The sequence below is a fragment of the Meriones unguiculatus genome, chromosome 17 (assembly GCF_030254825.1).
Source record: "Meriones unguiculatus strain TT.TT164.6M chromosome 17, Bangor_MerUng_6.1, whole genome shotgun sequence".
NCBI lineage: Eukaryota > Metazoa > Chordata > Mammalia > Rodentia > Muridae > Meriones > Meriones unguiculatus.
Window position 1 is genome coordinate 44885571 of NC_083364.1, and position 21443 is coordinate 44907013.

At 37.2% G+C, this 21443-nt stretch overlaps 1 protein-coding gene across 6 annotated transcripts in view; it reads left to right on the forward strand.

Annotated features, from left to right (window-relative positions):
* The window catches only part of Lsamp (limbic system associated membrane protein), a 2252234-nt gene that overhangs the window by 1997898 nt on the left and 232893 nt on the right, over nucleotides 1-21443 (forward strand). For all 6 annotated transcript variants that reach the window (XM_060370403.1, XM_060370406.1, XM_060370407.1 and 3 more), the window contains one exon: nucleotides 6271-6396. In XM_060370403.1, coding sequence (XP_060226386.1) covers nucleotides 6271-6396 — 126 coding nt within the window. The remainder of the gene's footprint in view (nucleotides 1-6270; nucleotides 6397-21443) is intronic.

Below are 21443 nucleotides of genomic sequence, written 5' to 3' on the forward strand. Positions count from 1 at the left end.
CTGGTTCATTGAACAACCAAAGTAATGGGTGTATTTAAGTTTACCAAATATTAGCATTACATAAAACCATCATTAACATTGTACTGAGTAGTAAAAATTCCACGTTGATTTAACAAAGAATTTAAGTATGTATGTATCTACCTATCTACCTACCTACCTCAATAAAAAATGTCATCAAGTGAAAATAGTTCTTATTTTTAAATTATCTCATATTAATGGGGTACATTATAGGAGTTCATCATTGTAAGATATGCAAAAGATTAATGGCATGTTTTAAAATGTTTTAATAAATTATTTGTCATGATGAATAAGGTTTGGAGTTACATGCTTCCCAGAGAAAATAGGCTGGCAAGTTTACAGCACTTTGCGGAAAAACTCTGAAAATTAAGATTGTTTCTGCATTTTACAATTTTTACCTAATGGTATTGGGGAAATTAGCTACATTTGAAGGAAAAAAGAAACTGCTATTATTTATCATACCCTATATAAATTTGCAGATTCTTTAAAGATTTCAGTATAAAAATAAGTAATGGAAAGAAAAATTTAGTGATAAATATTTAACCATCATATTTTGGAAAAGAATTGTGCATACACACACAAAATAAAAGAGACAATAAAGAAAACATTATACATATAAAGTCAAGGAATGTTAGACTTCTGCAAAGAAAAATAATGACAAACAAAATTAAGAGTCAGAAAATAAATTGGGGAAAATTGAACCAAGATATTAAAAGGTCAGTTTCTTTCCATCTAAATAGCTCCCATTAGTCACTAAGAAAACAAAATAATACAGACAAATTGCAGGTATCACTGAAACTGAATAGGTTGAAAACATTAAACAAATGGCTGATGGTGTTGCATGTAGAAAAAGATAATAAATCTCACTAACATCATATGAAAAAGAGCTGCTAGGCAATGGCCCCCAAAGAAAACAAACCATTCACACTGGTAGAATGACTCAAGGATTGAGCATAAATCAATGTTCCAGTGACTTTGAAAATTAGTTTATATTTGCTAGTACAGATAAGTTTATCATGTAAACTGTACTTCCTAGGTAGTCCTACCTACCTAGAATTAAGAGAAAGTGAAAACACAACATTTCATCACTTTTATAAAAATAAATGTAGTCTAGAGGAAGAATCATTTTAGAAAATACACAAACAATTGGTGCTGGTTTGTTTTCATTAGCTATGTGATTTTTTTTTTCACCCATTGCATCTCCTTTTGTCCACATGTGAAGTAGTAGTAATATGACACATTTTATTTTCCAAAACTTTTATAAAGTTTTTAGGAGGAAATAAAAAGAAGCCTTCAAATTGCCACCTTGATGTTATTGGTGATGTTCTAAATTTAAATTTCATGAGCTTCTACAGAAATTTAGGAACAAACTAGTAAATCATCTTGTTAAGAAAGTTTGGTCTCTTTATGATTCCTCCCAAAAAAAGAACAAAAGAAAAGAGAAAAGAAATGCACAGAGAAATTTAAAACTTAGAAAATCTGTAACTAAGAAAATTAGAGATCAAGTTCTTCTGTTTTTTATGTTCAGACAATACACACTGTTCTGCTATGGAGAATTCTGTTGTTGTTGATGGTGATGATGATGATGATGAAATGTCAAAAATGTCAGCCAAGCATGGTGGTACACAGTGTAACCTCAGCACTGGGAGTCTTAGGCAGAGGATAAAGTGAGATCCACTCAAACAAGTAAAACAATCCTCCTAATATGAAAACCAACAGTTCAAAAACATTAGTGGTGAAATAGATGACTAGAGAGGTAGCTAGAGAGATGCTGCTAAAAGCCACAGTTTGATAAACAAAAATAGATATATGGTTTTTGGTGAAAATAAACAACAACCAACTAATCAACCAAACAAACAAACAAAACACAGTGAGACATGTTTAAATCTGAACAATGGCTGTAGAATTGAAGTTCTTGTTTTTTTGTTTTTTGTTTGTTTGTTTGTTTGTTTGAGCACCTACCATATTCCCAGCATCAGGATTCAGTGGTAGAGAAAACCTGCCACCTAGCTCTTAAAATTGACTAAAGTTGCCGGGACAGTCACCTAAAATTCATGATTTTGTGTTGTGTTGAAGAAGCAGTGTCATGGCTCTCACTGGGTCTGTGAGAACATGGGAACCAGTCCTTCACCTTACAGGACTTCACAGACTTGAGAGGTATAGAAGGAGGTGGAGAATGGCAGAAAAGAATTTCAAAATAAAAGCCAGAAGACAGGCTTACCAGTGGAAGCCTAAGCAGGAGATGGCCTACCTACCTACCTACACACACACGCACACACACACACACACACACACACACACACACAAGATCACTCTGAAGAAATACCAGAATGCTAAATGTGTGATTGTAAAGGTTGCCTATTCCAGGAACTACAAGTTGTTTATATCTTAATTCTACTTTGGAAGATGCAATGCAAAGGGAAAAGAAAATGAAGCTGGGGAGATAAACAAGAAATAATCAGAATGAACTCTGAAACACAGTAAGAAACTGGAATTGAATCTTGAAGGCAATATTAATCAAAAGATATTATATTGACTTATAGTTTACAAATTTTTGCTATACTGTAGAAAATGTATGGTGGTGAACATGGGGAAAAGAAGGCTGGAGGCAGAACAGAAACAGATTTAATTCATTCCCAATAAGTCAAGCTCCCCCACCCTCAAAAGAAAGGAAAACAAGAGGAAGAGAGTGTGGAGAGGAAGAGGAAAAAGAGGATAAAATGATGAAGAAGAGGAGGAGGAGGAGGAAAAGGAGCAGAAAGTGGGAAGAGGAGGAAAATGTTGATGTCTGAAACAGTTGAGTGGAGTAAGGAGAGAGGGTGCTGAATGATCAGAGATAGTTAGAACATGGAGCCAATTCTATATGGAGCAATGAAAGAACATACTATCAAAAGAGATGATTTGAGGGATTTGTTTGTTTGTTTGTTTTTGCCTGGTTATCTCTTTTATGTTAAAATTATGGCCCAGGCCAAAAAACAAATAAACAAAACAAAACAAAACAAAAGCATCTCTTTGCATAATGACAACATTCACCAAGACGATAAAACACAAGTATTTCATGAGAAAAGAGATGGAACTAATAACACATTTGTGAGGCATGCAATGGATATAGGGACCAATCAGTCGGAAATGTGGGTGTAAAAGTGATAGAAGAAATCTGGGCTGAAGATACTTCCCTTCTGATGTGAGGTCATCAATGGTATGACTGCAGCTTCTAAAGCTAAAAAATGGGTAAGATCATTCAAATGGGCAAACTGACAGAATAAATAGGAAGACAGCCAAACCCTTAAAGACAGGCCTTTTTTATTATTATCATTTATTAAAATTTATTCAATTTGTATTCCAGCTGTGCCCCCTCCTTTGTCCCCTCCCAATCCCACCCTCTGTCTCTCTTTTCCCCCTACGTCCCTCCCCTAATCCATTGATAAATGAGGTCTTCCTCCCCTTCTATTTGTCCTTAGCCAATAAGAAACAAGAATAAGATGAGCCCCCAAATTAATATGACCCTAAGTGTAGGAAGAAAGTCAATTGAGTTTGTTGTTCTGGAAACCAATAATTGAAAGTTCTGGAAGAAAGAGATTGGGAGCAATAAATTTGATACTTCAGGGAAAAAATAGCATTGCAATAAAAATTGCCAGTAAACCTAGAAACAACATGGGTTCTGGAGAACTTCACTGGAGAGGTTAGTTTGTTTGCTTGTTTGTTTGTTTGATGCAAGAATGCACATCATGTTTAAAGTTGATGTGCAAGTTGGGTGGTGATGATGTAGTATCCATCCTACAATTCCTGAAGAAACTGAGGTGTTGAGTTGGAAAGTCAGTAAGAGAAATTTCTTTGGAGAATAAAATGTTATATCACATATACATTCTTATGGGAGCTCCAGATACTCCAGGTATAAAGTAGGAAAATCAATGAGTGGAGGCTGACAGGGAGTGACCCAAATGCAAGCATAATGCAGCAATACAATATAATCCATTTCTCACTGCTCAGTACAAATGTAAGGATGTCCCCATCCCTAGCATTCCACACCTGAGTTGGCTCACCTTAATCATGAGAGTTAATACGATTTCATGATTAGAACATAACCTTGGTCAATTAGTCTAAATGTACCTTTTAGTTTTGTTTAAGTGGCTTAACTATCAAGACGAGTGTGAAGTCCTTAACATAGCTTCATATATTTGTGTGTGTGTGTGTGTGTAATTTTATTATGAGTAATACTATCTGGCATTAATACTCCTAATGATGGACACTTGATTTTTAAGTTTGTGGGCTTTCATATATCATATTGGATTCTCCACATTTGGTTGAAAAACATTTACATATATGTCTTACATTTTGTTGCGATTCAATTGTAAATTAGATTGGGAGTTTAGCTGGGATCTTTAACTGCTACAGAGCTTCCTGTTACAAACTTGTGCTACTTAAGGAGATGCTAAGAGTAGTTACGTTTTGATCATTTGTGTGCTCTCATTGATTGTTTGTATCATATTTGAGGCATTCAGAACTTGGGCTTCCTCAGATGAAAATTAAAATCTATGCATTTTAAACAAAAGGGCAATTAAGCAAGTAGAGACTCTGAGATGTAAGTCCAGCTTTCATTCTTGATGGGATTGCCTTTGATAGCCATTATTGTTCTCTGCTTATCATAATCTTGTTTATAAATCAGTTAGGACCTTCCAGGTTCTTGTCCTGTGTGTCTGGGAGAACATATTGTAAGTCAGTGGATGAATTCAGGAAAATAACCCTTCACCCCAGTAGCTACTGGAGAAATAGAAACTGTAGAGACACTGCTAAAGGTGGAAATCAACTGTAGTCTACTGCCAGTGGGTTTGATTCCAAATCACCACTTTCTATCCAGAGGTTCTATAGCGTGTCATTGTCCAAGGCATGCTAAGGTCATAAGAGCTCTCCATCAGCTTCCTTTTCACGGTACTCAGAATCACTTCGGTGCTGCTTCTCCAAGTACCATTGATGTCTCCTCAAGACTGTCAGATAGTCATTTCTTTAAGCAGAAAATGTTCCTTCTGGGAAGTAACACAATGTCTGTAATGGTGGGACAAGTGACAAGGAACAAGACTCTTTCATTATGGAGCTCCTTCACATTTTCTTGTCCTCCTCCCTCAGAAATATACGTTCACGGCTTCCACAGAGGCAGCAGAGTTTAAAAAGGGAAGGAAAGAAGAGAGTAGCAGTCAACCCTAATCCTGGCTATTTGTATTCAGTGTGTAGCTGGTGTGATGAAATTTGTGGGTAACTCACTCCCCAGTGAAGCCTGCTAGAATGGGATCTAATGTTCGCCACCCTGAACACTAATGAAGGGAGCCAGGCGGCAGTACTGGTTGCCTCTGGGGACTCATTTTTCACATCACCAAAAAGTAATTTCTGTCATTTTCGGCCATCTGGTTGACTGGATTGTGAAGATGAAATTCTGTTCAAGAAGTGTTTAAGAGTGGAGTCTGCTGGGCTTCAAATTCTTTTTGCTTTCACTTATTTTCATCTGTGCCTTGGTTTCTTACCTGAAGCTAAAACCTTCATAGAATACCATATCTTTATTATAAGAAATGATATTTCTGAAGTATACTATGCATCATGGTAGATCTATGTTTAATTAAAATTAGCTATCATTCAGTTGTTAGCAGTGTTATTGATGGTAGTATTAAAAATAAAATGCTGCGGTATGTTTATAATTTATGTTTACTTAACACAGTACCTATTAATTTAGTTTATATCATTTAACTTTTATTCTATATGTAATATATAGCATATGTAGAAGCTTTCTATCTTATTGGTTATCTTATAAATTTTATATGTGGGTGCCATGTCTTATTGGATCTTACATTAAATATCAATTGTTCTTTTATTTGCATTTGGGTGTTGTATGATGTATTTGTTATAAATGAAATAATAAATTCAAGTGATGATAGTTTATTGTAGAAGTGTTAAGAATGTGTGTATTGTCTAATTTGTCTTGAACAGAAAAGAGCTAATGCATTTTCACTGTACACATTGTAAGTACTTCCTGTAACACTCAGATGGCCATGGTGGGAGGTATTTCCTCCTTATAGATGTTGTAGGACCTCTAGAGAGATTCGGAGAGCAAATAGGTAGTGCAGGAATTTAGTATTCTGGCTACTTATCATGAAGTTTCACATTCGGCAGTGGAGTCTGGAACGCACCAACTTCACATTTACAGAACACTGCTGCAGTTTGATTCTACTAGCATGATTTTAACCCATTTCCTTCTGTCTACAGTTCCACCAAAGATCTCCAACATCTCCTCGGATGTCACTGTGAATGAGGGCAGCAATGTAACCCTGGTCTGCATGGCCAATGGCCGCCCTGAACCTGTTATCACCTGGAGACACCTTACTCCAACTGGTAAGCCACTGGGTTCTAAGATGCCACACAATATTTAAGATTCTACTGGAACAAAAGAGCAAATGTGCATCTTTTTATGGAAATTAAAAAACAAAACAAAACAAAACTGCAGTATAAATGTTGTTTAGGGTTCCCATAGTCTTTGCTAATGGTAGTAATGTTTATCTATCTATCTATCTATCTATCTATCTATCTATCTATCTATCTATCATCTTTGTATCTATCATCCATCTATGTAACCTATGCAAAAATAGTGATACATAAAATTGTCATTCAAAATAGGCTAAATCTCAAGGGGATAACTAAAAGAACATTAAATCATCTAGATACATATAATCTATGTAACAATAACAAAGAGAAAGGCTATCAAGTTGAGGGAAGGGTCATGGAAGGGGCTGAAGGAAGGACTGGGAGGAGGAGAAGTGATATCATTTACTTCAAGTAAAACATATTTTAAAAATAAAGCATAAAAATAAACTATATATCTAAAATATACAGCACTTTGGTGGTTGAATATCTTTAAAATTGTTATATAAATCATTTTACACTACCCTCTAAAGTCATTTTCAACCACAGTTTCCTAGGCAGGTTCCTCCTTGTGGTAGTACCATGTGAAGAAAATGGGAACAAAAATATCTCTGATTCCTAAGTTCTGGGCGTGGCATCTGCCTCTGTGATGGTTGCCAGGCAGGAAACAGGCTGTGGGGGTCTATCACTGAATCCAGATAATGGCACCAATTCAGTGAAATTCATGCTATGACTTCCCAAGAATGTGTTCTGCACCTTTCCATTGCCCCTTTGTACTACCTTCATCTTAACCAAGTCCCAGTCCCTTGAGGTTTACGAACATATTTAAGCATTTTTACCAAATGATTCAGGATTAATTAGTTGCATTCTCCCCTCTTCAAATTATGATTTCTTATCTGCAAAGCTATGTCTATGCAAATACAACAATCTCTATGTACTAGTATCTGCTCTTTGCTAATTCCAAAAAGATCTACCAAGTCAACTAGAGATAGATTATTCTTAGAAAATCATTTATTTCAGTAAAGACCCTCATCTTTAACTGGCATGTGTCTGATAGTCTCTAATAACTTTTCTATAGAATGTTTATACAATTTCCAAGGTAACTGGCTTTGAAATGAATATCAATGAACACATGGAGAACTGATGTACAATGAAACATGTCCTGGGAGACCAGGCTAGTGTTTGATTACAGTGGTTCTAAATAGTTCTTCATTTTTGTGGTAAGATAATCAGGAAACTGCGTTTGACTTCATAGTCCAAATTAATTTCCACGTGAAATTTGGGTCCACTTTGTAAACTGCTCTTCTGATCAGGCTAATATTCTTATTAGAAACCTCTATTCTATTAACAAAATGTTATTCAAATTCCATCCTTACATTTGTTTGCATCCCATCATTTATTAATAACCTGTAAGAGCATCATAAGATGTACTTATTTGGGGGTATCGGTATCAAACACATTTTCTCACACTAATTTTATGCCTCATGTGGCAAGAACACACATATAGTCATCTAAAACATTGCCTCGTAGAGTTTGTACATCTTTTTCTAGAAATAAATTAATTCTTCAAAGTACTTTCTTCCTGGAAAACTCACATTATACCCAATCTACTCTACCTAGCCAGTCCCAAGTATAACAGTGTTGTTTTTGCCTACTGCCAATTGAGTTTTAAATTTTATCTTGTATGTAAATATTTTCACAAAGACATGTAAAACCATAATGTTATGTTATTAAAAACTTATAATGTTACTAAAATCCTTCCATAATTTTATTTTGATAGGCTTCTTTCAGAAACTTACCCTTTTTACTTTCAATATCTCTATTTGTCTTTTCCAAAGCAATGGTTTGTATCTTGAAAATAGACCCAGAGAACTTATATAAATTATATGATTCTTTCATTGTATTGACTGTTAGTAGATATACCACTCAATTTATGAGCAATCTGTTAAGAACATAAATTATTATATATAAATCACGAATTAATAACATTGATTTTAAGCACTCCACTTAGGAGTTTATGGTCTCAAATTCATAGCCAAACCACACTCCTGTTTTCATATCATTATTTTAACTTCTCTCATCTTCTGTAATTAAATTTAAATTTACATAACTATTTTATTAATCTCTTTATGTCATTCAAAGAGCAAGTGGTAGATTAAAAAATGAAAAATGTAGGATTAAAAGAAGGAATGTATAGTCATTCTATGATCAATAAGAAGTCATAGTAATAGAAAGACAGTCTTTCTTTTGTGTAATTTTGAGTAAGTATGATTTTCAGAAAGAAAATAAGATTGTTCCCTGGATCCTCCAAACTCTTCTTTTAGTCCTTAGATTTAGAAAAATTCTAAGAATCAAATTGTCAAGATCTTTGCTACTTTGTTGGCATATTTAGGCCTATATGACTAAATCAAGTAAACTTCTATGTGATGATAAACATCTGTCTTAAACCCTGAAGAGTGTGGTTTCTGTGATGACTCTATTGAAACAAAGAACAGAGGACCAGTGATGTTTTGCATAGTTAAGACAGTAAGTATTTCATATGCTTTCAAAACTCTGATTTCAAAACCAACTACAAAAAATTGATGAACTCACAAAGATGCTCAATAGTTAATACCAGGGGTCAGCTTATTATAGCCTGTGGGCCAAATGTTGTCTGACCTACCCATATACTCACTGCCTACAACAGTGATTATAACATTCCTGAATAGTTTCAAATAATCAAAGGAATTCTGAGTTATGAATTCAAAACAAATGTATAAACTTCAGACTTAAGTACAGATACATAAAGTTTTGTGGAAACAGCCACGCTGAATTAGTTGCATTTCATACATGGATGCCTTTGATCTAAAAACAGCATGCTTTGGTAACAGCAACAAAATTACTTAGCTCACAAAGCCCAAAATATGTTAAATTTTTGCACCTTAGATTAAAATGTATACACATATTCCTAAGACCATAGCCAGAGACACAAAGGTTTGCCAAACCCACAAGTAGTCCATAGAGTTGTGTCTGTATTCGGTGCCAGTTTTCTTCTTCGCTTCTTCGTAGTTGCATGTGCAGGTTTTCTTTCTGACTCAAACTGTATGCTCCTATACTCAGAATAACTCCTTGATGCATTTGCGTACTCAGTATCAAACCCCTCTTCCTCTTACAATGGACATACCTCACTTCCCAAGCTTGCTCTTTCGTCTCTCACACAAGGCCTTCATAACCAAAGAAACACCTGACCAAACCATCTTCTTAGTGACAAGAGTGAGAACTTGATTTCTCTACTTTTTATTTAAAAAAAAAATATTGTGTTTGTATGTGTGTGTGTGTGTGTGTGTGTGTGTGTGTGTGTGTGTTTCTTTGAAAATTTGGAAAAGGATAACCTTTTCAGCCAATCCAGTGACACTGTCCTTGGAGACATCTGAGAAAGAGACTTGTCCCCTGTATGACAGCTGAGCTGCCTACAAACGTGATGGGGAAGATCCAGCTAGCTTTGTTCAATTATTAACTGTGCCTTTCACAGTACAGAGCGGGACTCCCTTCCAGAGGAAATGTACCTGTGATTAACTAGACCCCACAGGGGACACAGAGACCTGAAAGCTGAAGATGCCATGCAGGGAATCACAAATGTCTGATTACTTGTCATTTGATGCCATGAAAAGGGAGGAAGGGAGGAAAAAGAATGGTGTGATTTTTAGAAAAGAATATTATCTCAATTCAGTCATTTTGTTTGAATTTTTCGGTTAGGTTATTTTGTTTCTCCTTTTCTTTGATCCTTGAGGGTTTCCTCCCCCACCCCCGAGGATGCTGCAAACGTTTTTAAAGAGGGAAACCTGCAAGTATCATGAACTTTCTATATACTCAAAATCAAAACACCTCACTTGAAGAAGAGACCAGTCTCATATGCGGATTTCTTAAATTGTTCTCATTTTCAGTTATTGCATATTATCAAAATGGGTGTCGCATATGTGGTTATTAAATGTGACCCAGTTTTCCCGTTAATTAAGTTAGACTCTCATAGGCCTGTGATTCCTGGGAGTTACTGCACTGGAACATGTATTTTCTATGACATGTTTGATCTCCCTTCTTGAGCAATGCTGCTTCCATCATCAAATGACCTCGCTTCTGAATCTTTCTTCTGGCAGTCGTGGGGAAAGGAAACCTTTCTCCCAAATGTGCCTCATGTGGTGTCAGAGGTGCTCAAGTTTGCAGAAAGAGCCAGTGTGCATTTTGATTCTGCAAAGGTTTTCACAACCTCAGAAAACTGAAGAAGTACACTGAGGATTTCACCCCTTAGGCTGAGATCAACTCAGGAGGCACTATGTAATTTTCCTGACCAGCCAGAAGCAAAGGGAGACCAACAGAGAGAATAGAATTTTTACTTGAGAAATGTTTTGCTACATGGGTTTTGAAAAAAAATACAATGTCAAACTCAAGTCATTACTTTAAGTCGAACTCCAGAAGCACCTGCTCCTGGTAGCAATCATCTTATCTTATCTTTATTTTTTAATATTATTATTTTTTAATTACAGACTATTCACTTTTTATCCTAGCTGTAGCCCCTCCCCTCATTCCCTCCCAACCCCACCCTCTCTCCCTCTTCTCCTCCCATGCTCCAACCCCAGTCCACTGATAGTGTAGGTCCTCCTCCCCTTCCATCTGACCCTAGCCTATCAGGTCTCATCAGGACTGGCTGCACTGTCTTCTATGTGGCCTGGTAAGGCTGCTTCCCCCAAAGGGGGAGGTGATCAAAGAGCCAGCTACTGAGTTTATGTCAAAGACAGTCCTTGTTCTCCTTACTAGGGTACCCACTTGGATACTGAGCTTGTCATGGGCTACATCTCTGCAGGGTTTCTAGCTTATCTCCATGTACAGTCCTTGGTTAGAATATCAGTCCCAGAACAGACCCCTGTGCCCAGATGTCTTGGTTCTTTGCTCTCTTTGTAGAGCTCCTGTCCCCTCCAGGTCTTTCTGTCTCCCGCTTCCTTCATAAGATTCCCTGAACTCTATCCAAGTTTGTCTATGAGTCTCATCATCTACTTTGATACCTTGCTGGGTAGAGTCTTTCAAAGGCCCTCTGTGGTAGGCTCACCCATAAACCCCCTTATTTATAAATATACCATCACATGTTCCCTGTTTTCTGCCTCTTCAGATGTCCATCCTGTTTGCCTTTCTGAATGAGGGCTGTTCATCTTATCTTTTGAGATGTTATGTTAGTTATGTTGGCTAGTTAGTTAGTTGGTTATGTTATGTTATGTTATGTTGTGTTAATCTTATGTTATGTTATGTTATGCTATGCTATGCTATGCTATGCTATGCTATGCTATGCTATGCTATGCTATGTTATGTTAGTATGATATTGCACAAAGAATATGTCTGACCTCTTGGTTTAAGTTTTTTATTATTATGTCTCTGTGCTTTTTCCTATGGATTCACACAAAGGTCCACTCAATGGACAGTGGCAACCTATGGATGTAGAAAAGTCAAATCAATGGACTTTCCTGGTAAAGCCTGATAACTCTACACTGATAACTCAAAGCAGGATACATAAATACAACATGTTCTGCAAATTGCTTTCTTTTATGCCTTGCATTATTTATAATTAATATTTTCATATTTCCTTTAAAAGAACAAGATAAGAAAAACTATTGTATGTTTTTTTAGTGTCTAACTGGAATGTTGTTTTCCAAATGTGTCACCCATTTATACAGAATTGTGTTCAGATTCATTTTGCTCTCTCACATGCAAATTGTTCACTTGGCTAGAATTATTTCTGGAGTGCTCACTCTGTAAAAAAAGACACATTGAAGTGTAACATAGACATAGTCCCCGAACAAATGAAGCTTATAGTTCAACAGGAGAGCAGAGCATTAAACTAATAATTGCATGAATAACCCTTTAATTAGATTCCTACATTGTAAAAGAAAATTATGGCATTCAATAAGACCATAAAACAGGGCCATATAGCAAAATCTGCAGAGGCAGCAAAACTGCCCTGAGGGGATATTATGCTGATATTTCATAAATGAATAATACCTGTCTGAGAAAACAGAGGGAGAAAGAGTATCTTAGGCATGCAACACAGCACATCCAAGGACCTGGCATGATAATGCCAGCAGGAGTTTGGATGAAGATCTTTACATGAGACCATGCTATTAGTAGAGTCTGGTCACACTACTTTTCACCCATAAACCCCCAATCTGAAGATACTCAATTTGATCTTCCTTTCTAGTATTTTGTTCCTGTCTTTTAAAAGGCAGGAAAAAAATTTTTAAAGAGACAAATTTTAGGCCCTTATTTATAAATATACCATCACATGTATTATTTCTTTATATAATAGCATACATGGTCTCTCTCATACACACACACACACACACACACACACACACACGCACACACAGAAAGTTACTTAAGTGATAAAGATGATTGACAGATCTAGATAAACACAGTATATTCATATACTTACATATGCTTTACTTTCAGTACCCAGAAAACAAGCATAGGCCCATGGGATTCAGAAGCATAAGGGCCAGAAGATTAATGTTAAGAGTTGGTCATAGGGTCAGTGATGTGGTTCAATGGGTAAAGGTGTGTGCTCTCAAGCCTGATGACATGAAATCATCTATATGATCCACATAACAGAGGAATAATGGAAGAGAGCAGAATCCCATGAGGTTTTTCTGATTTTCCTGCCCACACCCCACCCTAAAATATTAAATGCAGAGTGTAATCTTTTTAAAATATTCAAAACGAGGTAAATACTATATAAGCTAGAAGGAAGCAAGTGATCCTAGCTCCTTTTTCTTCCGTTGCCACAGCAAGGATTAATTCTGCATACTGTTTTGATTATTTTTGTTAGTAACTGAATTCTTTCATCTTTCCCCATGTCACTGTCACGGTACAGTTCAACCAATATTTTCTCTAACCTGTGTTCATTAGTTTTCTGATTAGAATCCCTACTACTATTTCTCAATATAAAATGGCAAAGCTAATATTCCTGTTTGATTTCCAATATCCCAAGGCCTTTGGAATTAAGCTCAAAGCACTTAGCAGGGCGTTAAAGCCCTTATCCAACTGATTCTCATACCTCTGAATCTCAAACCATTCAAATTTATGCAGTGGTTTATACACCTTACATTTCAGAATATTCCTTGTTCAGACTTCAGTTTCCTCCTTAAAACACGAGGGCTCACTCCACACATATCACCTTCTCACCAGCACAATCTGGAAACATTTCAACATGACTCTTTCTCCAATAACATAGAATCATGCAATTCATAAAATTTCATCCATTTGGTTATACATCTTTCTTTGGTTTGTAAGATTTTTTTTAACATCCTGTGTGTGTGTGTGTGTGTGTGTGTGTGTGTGTGTGTGTGTGTGTGTGTGCCTGTGTGCCGACAATTATTTGTGTGGGGAGGGGTGGGGATATGTGTCCACATGCTATGGCACGCATGTGGAAGTCAGAGGACTGTTGTAGGAGTTGTTTCTCTTTCCACCGGAGTTCTAGGGATCAAACTCACAGTAGCAGGAGTATTTACTTACAAGCCATCTCACCAAACCTCATTTGTGAGATCTTGAAAAGTTTGCAAGCTGTCTGTTACCCGTGTATCTATTCTCAAGACACTACTTGACACAACAACAAAAGCACAAGTGGGGACACACAAATTGAACAGTAAACAATATACATGAATTATAAACTACTCAAACTAATAGGTCACCAATTTCTTGCTGAAATTAAAGATTTTGAAAATTTTATGAAAGTTATCTGCCTAGGTTCTGCTCTCATTCTTCTTACCCTGAGTCACCCATGTACACAGACCCATGCTGATGTGACTTACACCACATGGAGAGGGTGATCTGAAATATTCATTCTTGTGTCTTACCTTTTATTATTATTTATCACTACCTTATGATCAGTAATTGTTGTTTCATTTCTCAGCAATTATCACATTCAGTAATTGTCTTAAACGTTCGCTTTTTCACTTTGCTTTCCTTGTGAAAGGAAACAGTTTTGTGTCCAAACATCCCATTATGGTATCAGGCTCAGCAGGAATAAGAACTCAATAGATACCTGTTGGGTGAATAAGTGAACTATTTTCTATGAGAAACCTCAGACTATGTGTTATAACTTGCAAAAAAATTGAGATTTATAGACAACTTTCCTACACTGTAGTTTTGCTACACTGTATCTACCAATCCTTAAAATACATACCCTCTCTTACCTTTTGGCCCTGAGACATTTCTCCCTCAGCTTTTTATGCCTGAGAAAGGACATTACCTTTACCAACAAAGACGTCAGCACTGTCACGCCATTGAACTATACTGTTCTGTGGGTGGGATGGAGGAAGCTTCGAGGCCGCACACTAACTTATGATCACAATTAACTAGAGTAGAAAAGAACTGCCTCCTCCGTGTTATGTCATATCTTGGTGAGATGTAGGTTCCTGCGGAAGTGAAGCTTCCTCCCGTGGAAGTGAAGTTCCTGCAAATCTTGTGATGGTCAGTTGACAAGGATACTCATCTCAAACACAGGAGTGCTGAAACACTGGAAGAAAAGTGTATGGAACTTTAATAGTTTGGGGAAACATCTTGAGAAAATGATCAAAATATGGGTTCAGGAGCAGTGGACCTGAGCTGAGGCCTGCACTTCTGTGTCTAAAGGACGAACACAGGGCAGGTTAGAGCTGCTCCACCAGCATCATTCAAAGTCTTGTGACAAAAGAGGCAACAGGGTACTGGGTATATAACTAACTCGTAAAAGGAATACCTAAAAAGTCTCAGAATACACATACAGTTAACTTAATATTCTTAAAAAGCCCTTTTTCATCTTTTTGTTTCAACCAAGGTGCTGGAAGGATAGTATTTTGAAATGTAGTTTTGATAATTAGAATTCTTTCTGCCTGTTAGAGTTGGACACTGGTCATTAGGCTTGACATCACTTAGGAGCTCTGGAGAAATGCAATAATCTTGGGTCTTAGCACTGAACACCTAGCTCTGAATCTGCAGCCCATCAAAAGCCCCAGGTAGATTGAATTTCCTCTTGCAAAGCCAGAGGAAAGGAATGTTTAAATTCAGAGAAAAATTTCCTTAGCATCCAAACTGCAGAAATGAACAACCTGTCCTCACTTTCCTACCAAAATCATCCCAACTGGATCTTTAACCCCTTTCCTTCCAAATTCATGACTACTTGAAAAAAAAAAAAGAAGAAGAAGAAGAAAGATTGGTGGGGTATGATACTATGCTATGTAGTATTTGTTCCTGGGACCATTGTCCTCCAATGTTCTACTTGCTACATCAGACACTGCTGTTAAATAATGCAGGAAAAAAAATTTAGTCTACTGTAGGAGGAAATGCAGTCTGAATGACAGTAGCCACTTTTCTCATCATCTTTTATAATAGCTTTATCTGCGAAATGTAGACAATAACCTGTGGCCTGTTCGCCCCACACTGGTGCTTGAAGGGATCAAATGAGATCATGAATATGAAAGGAGTCTGAAAAATGGAAAGTTATCCACAGATATAAAAGATTGAAAGGAAGAGTGGTGTGGTAGAGAAGGCATGGAATTTGAATTCTGAAAGGCCGGGTCCAGCTCCCTGCTCTCCATCAATTTACTTTTAGGTCTGAAGGATAGAGCTTCAAAGGGTCTGTGTGTCATTTACAAAAGATGAATAACAGTTCTCCTCTCAGGATTCTTCTGTTGTCACAAGTGTTTTAATACATATCAAGATGATTTATTAATGATAAATCATTACTCAACTACTCCATGTTGTTACCATCCCTGTAGATGCTATGGAATAAATTATAGACCTAAATCGCTGTACTCATCTGGTAGACAGTAAGAAGAACTGACCTCAAAATCTTGATTCACTCAGTTGGTGAATCAAGGAATGAAGCCAGAGTCCCAGTATCTACAGCAGAATTCTTAACAGGACAGCCACCAGCAGCAGCATGGAGGAACTTGTTAGAAATGTGTATTAGACCTTACTCCAGATTCACCCAAATCAGAAACTCTAGGTATGGGGCCCAACCATGTGGCCATTAACAAGCTCTCCAGGTGATTCAATGCACAATAAGCTTTTGCTTACCTTTAAAGACAATACATCATTCTGATATAGTCAGGGTCATGAGCTGTCCACACTATACACCGAGATAGTATAGGAACATTTTGTGATTCTTCTGTTTCAGTGACACTGTGTGTATGCACACACACACACACACACACACACACACACACACACACACATACATGTATAAAACTACTTGATCTGTAAATTTACTGTCATATTTCTTCCATTTGGATTTCTATCACCTTAGATGAGGAGGTTTAGAAGTAACACTGTACAGAATTTCCCACTGTGTCTTCTTCTATCTACATTCTAATGATGTTTGAGAATAACATATCACTTAAAGTGTGCACACATTTCTGAAATCCTCATCATTCCTCTTGGCAGATTCATTTGCAAGTCTCCCAGTACACTAAAGCTATAATTCATCCTCCTAAAACTGAGAAATTTCAATAGGTAACTCAGATGGGGTCAAAACTGCACACAAAAGACATGCCAAGAAAGCCAACCTTTGTCTTTGAGAAGTAGTGAGAACCTCGTTTGCTAAAGGGGTGCGGGAGATCTTTGTCACTTCTTTGTGTGACACTAACCTTGCTTTCTCATCAGCCAAGATTCAAATTAGGTATTTTTCTCAATTGGTCAACAATTCAAAAGCATGGATGGCCGTGGTAAGTTACACCATTGCTAAACTGAGACTGAAGTGTTAAAATCTGATGAAGGAAAGAGAGTACAAAAAAATCTTTTAATAATTCAATGTGCAAATATCAATGCAAATCAGATCTAATTCTTCAAGGTATTCTAGTAATAAAACTTGAAATGTCAGCCTTTGAATGACATCATTCTTTTTAAAACATTTTCTCTCTCTCTCTCTCTTTCTCACTTTCTCTCTTCCTCTGTGTGTGTGTGTGTATGTGTGTGTGTGTATGTGTGAGTGTGTGTGTGTTCTGGTCACTAAGGCTTTAAGCTGTTTGTAATAGTTGGCAGAGAAAGCCAGGTAAGAAAATAATGACAGTGACTTAGATTTCAGAGAACAATCCAAGAGACACTTTGTAAGAACTCCATGCTTTTTCACCTCCTAAAACAGGAAGCCTGTTTGAAACCTGTTCAAGACTATTATGTATTGCCAAATTTATCTTGTAACAAAAGACATTCCATTGGGGACAAAGAACTTGAGGACTTAGACCTGTCACTTTGAAGTCAATTGCTGTAGACAGGGAAGTATGCACAGGCACTTTAAGTACTTTGGAAAGTTGAGCAGGTAACTTTGGGAGTCAGCTGGGGGAAGGTAGAGTTGCACTGTTACATAAATATTTATTTTTTAAAAAAGGAAAAATAAACAAGTTCAGTTTTGTGTTAAAATAATTAATTGTAGTGACTATGCTTAGTTCCATATACCAATTACAGTGAACCACCTACTTAAAGAAATTCGCTAAGCCCACTTATTTAAGAATAAAGTCACTAGAGTGTTTGCCAGTAGAAATCCATGATCAGTTGTGAGCATACTTGGATTTTGGTAGATGTAATTTTGCTGGTTTGTGGATGTTGACTGCCAGCTCTCTGAGAGTCTCATGACTACTTTGTAACTGCGGAGAGAGTAAACAAAGAATAAAGTCTGTGATGTCTCTTTTTAAAGGACCATAATTCCTTCGCTAAGTCCTTACCCTCATGGTCACATCTACTAAAGGTCCTACCTCTTAATGCTATCCCACTGGGCATTAGTGATTCAACACATGGCCTTTGTGAGCACAATATTCAGTCAATGACAGATATCTGCTTTCATGGGTGACCATTTTATATTCTTGCTCATCTGGCTCTCTCTGAGATTGGGGGTCACAGATTCACAAAGTCATGTTTCCTTGAAACTGAATATATTCTGGAGATGAATCTTCTCTTAAGCTCAGAGTAATCAGTCTTAATGAGGAAACTAAATGGGAATAGACTTACCACCCTATCTCTTGTCGACATCCCAAAGTCCAGCTGTCCTATCAATAAGGCTAATCAAGAATAACTTCCCCATAATTTCAAGGAACCCAAAGCACATTGAATTATCCTTGCAACATACCAAGGCCAAAGCTAAAAGGAAAAAAAATAAATATGTTTTGCATGTGTGTAAATAGCCATAACTTCTCCCCTTGGCAGTGCTGTTACTGATTACTGCAAGAGGAGATAATTCCCTGGGGAACATTTCAGCATTCTAAGCTCCCCACAGCAGGCTGACTCAGCTGCTGTGTGTCAGAGTAGCTCTGAGGCTCCGCTGAGCCAGTGTGCAATGTTGCTAAGCCTTTGAGAATGTATGTGAATCTTCACTGCGCTCTGCTCCCAGTCAACGCCATGGTTCTGCCAAGGAAATGTCTGGCAGCAGGGATACTCATAATCTTATTCTATCATGCTGTGTGAGAGTGGATGACTGGTGCTGGGGGAGTGATAAAGGGCTGCTACCACTGGCACTCTGTAGGTATACTGCATCTCGCTTCTGGCCTGACCTTCATAGGGGTGGAGTAATAAAGGTCTTTTATCAGATCCTGAAAATCTATTTTAGGCTCAGTTTTGTAATATGGAATCATTCAGAATTCAAACAGATTCCCAATATGAAACATTGAGGACCTACTTCCCTTTCTCTGGAGTTTCTTTCTTCTACGGGAAACCTGTGTGACATTTGGACAAGCTAAATGTCTCTACCTGGTCTCTACCATCACTGTGGTATCTATCACCAACAGAACCATTGTTACTGTTACTGTTATAAACAAAAAGAAGAAAGAAAGAAAGAAGGAAAGAAAGAAAGAAAATAAATGAAAAGAAAAAAAGAAAAAGAAAAAAAAAAACATACTGCCTTCAACTACTATGGCCATGATGGAATGCTACGCCATCCAAAGTGCTGTAGATCCATAATTCCTGATTTGCTGTAGGAGCTAGAAGCCAACTACACCAGTAACATTCCTAAAAATTTCATAACTTAGCTCCAACCCAAGCTTAGAGTTCTATAAATAACCAGCTATGAATCACATATCAGGACCAGAGAACAATGCCAAGATTAACCCCTGGGTTTGATAAAGGACACAGTAAAAGCATCATGCATCGGTTTACACTCTAGGTACATTTTTCTTCTAGTTGGTCTTTTAAAAGACACAAATATACAGCCAAGTATAGTGGCAAAAGCATTTAATTTCAGCATTTGGGAGGCAGAGGCGGGCAGATCCCCGAAAGTTCCAGTCCAGTCAGAGAGACATAGTAAGGCCCCATCTCAAAATTAAAAAAAAAAAGAAACAAATATATAATAAATGGTAAAAAGATAGGTAAATAAATATATACTCCATACATGTGCATTCATCTACTTAAATTACATATGAACTTGGTATTATTTTCATGAATTTGATGAAAATGTGTTTCTCAAATCATAGGAATGATGAATCTTCAACTATGATGCAATATTTGCTGGCATTGCTTAAGTTTTTCACCCTGAAAGCACAGTAATGCCAAGTATTTATTCTATTCCTGAGCTTGAAGGAAAACCCTTTGAGACCATGCTGCACAGTATATTGAAATCCTAAATGCCAAATGGACATTTTCATTTTTCAAAATAAATATTGTAATAACTTATGATTCCTCAGTTTGGATACACGAGAAACTAAAGTACAAAACTGCTTCTTGAGACTGAAATGCTGTGATCAGTCATATAGTTTTTCATAACAATTTTCATCAAGTTATTTTGGTATCTTTTCTATCAGAATAACCTGTGTATAGGAGATGTAGAACTTTTGCAAACAAACTACCAGCGGCTTATGGGTCAAAACAATAAACTATGTAGTCTCTGAAGGCCAGAGACTATGAAGGCCTCTGACATAGAGACCAGAACTCTATGAAGAATGGGTTTAAGGGGTCCTAGTGAGGGTCCTAGTAGAGACTGCTTCCTAACCTCTTGCAGGTTTTGGTGGCTCATGATTTTCCTTAGTTTTTCTTAGCATCTGATGCCTTACTTCAGGTTTCTGCCTCTATCCTCTCCTAACAATAAATTCTGTGTCTCTGCAACTGATTGTCTAAATACCCCTCCCCCTTATCTTTTATTTATATGACAATCATTGTGTGCAGAAATTACGTAGAAATCTTAACAGGGTCAATATAAGACTTCTTATTATGGCTGAGTGAATTAAAGACAGTGTTCGTGAAGCATGTTCCATTTTACCTACTTTGGTAGGTGCTCAATAAATGTAGTTCATACCGATAGTGGTGAATTAAAATTCCCAAAAGAAAAAAAAATGTGTGCTCTGTGTGTAACAGCACTAGTCTGAAAAAAGGCATGCCTGTGGATGAACCCAAACTAAGCATTGTTAACGGTGACGTGGCCTTCACCTCAGGGCTTTCATTGTAAGGGAACTTGTCTTTGTCATCACCAATCATGAACACAGCGATCGACAGACCTCGCTTCTTCGAGTGTTGCGTACTATGTATGCCAGGTGTCCTATTTAAATCCTAATGATTTTTCAAGTAGAAACATAAGTGTAGCCCCAAAGTATGTGATACAAAAAAAAAAAAAAAATTCAACATAATACAGGTGCATGCTGACAAAATGAGTAGAAGGCAAACAGCTGGCAGAGAGGACATTTGTCGAGAGCTGAGAAACAGCTCTGCTTCGGTTCAACCTGAAGGTAGTTTCTTTCCATCTGGATGTTTCCTCCTTACAGCTGGAGCCTGCCCCCCTTGGGCAGGCTGTCTTGCACAGCACAACTTGAGTCAAGCCTTTCTCTCATGCTTGCTCTCCTGTTTCTTCAGCAGTGTATAAGGAGCCTGTAAAGGAACCTGGTGTGTCTGGGAAGGTGGCCACATCAGCGCATTTAAAAACCTGTCAGATGGCCACCAGCATTTTGTTAATCCTGGCTCTCTGGCTCTCTTCTTCTGCCTAACCTTCTTCTGAGTTCTCCAATGTCTGGAACTGAGGGAACAGTCTCCATTATTTACTTTCCTTTCAT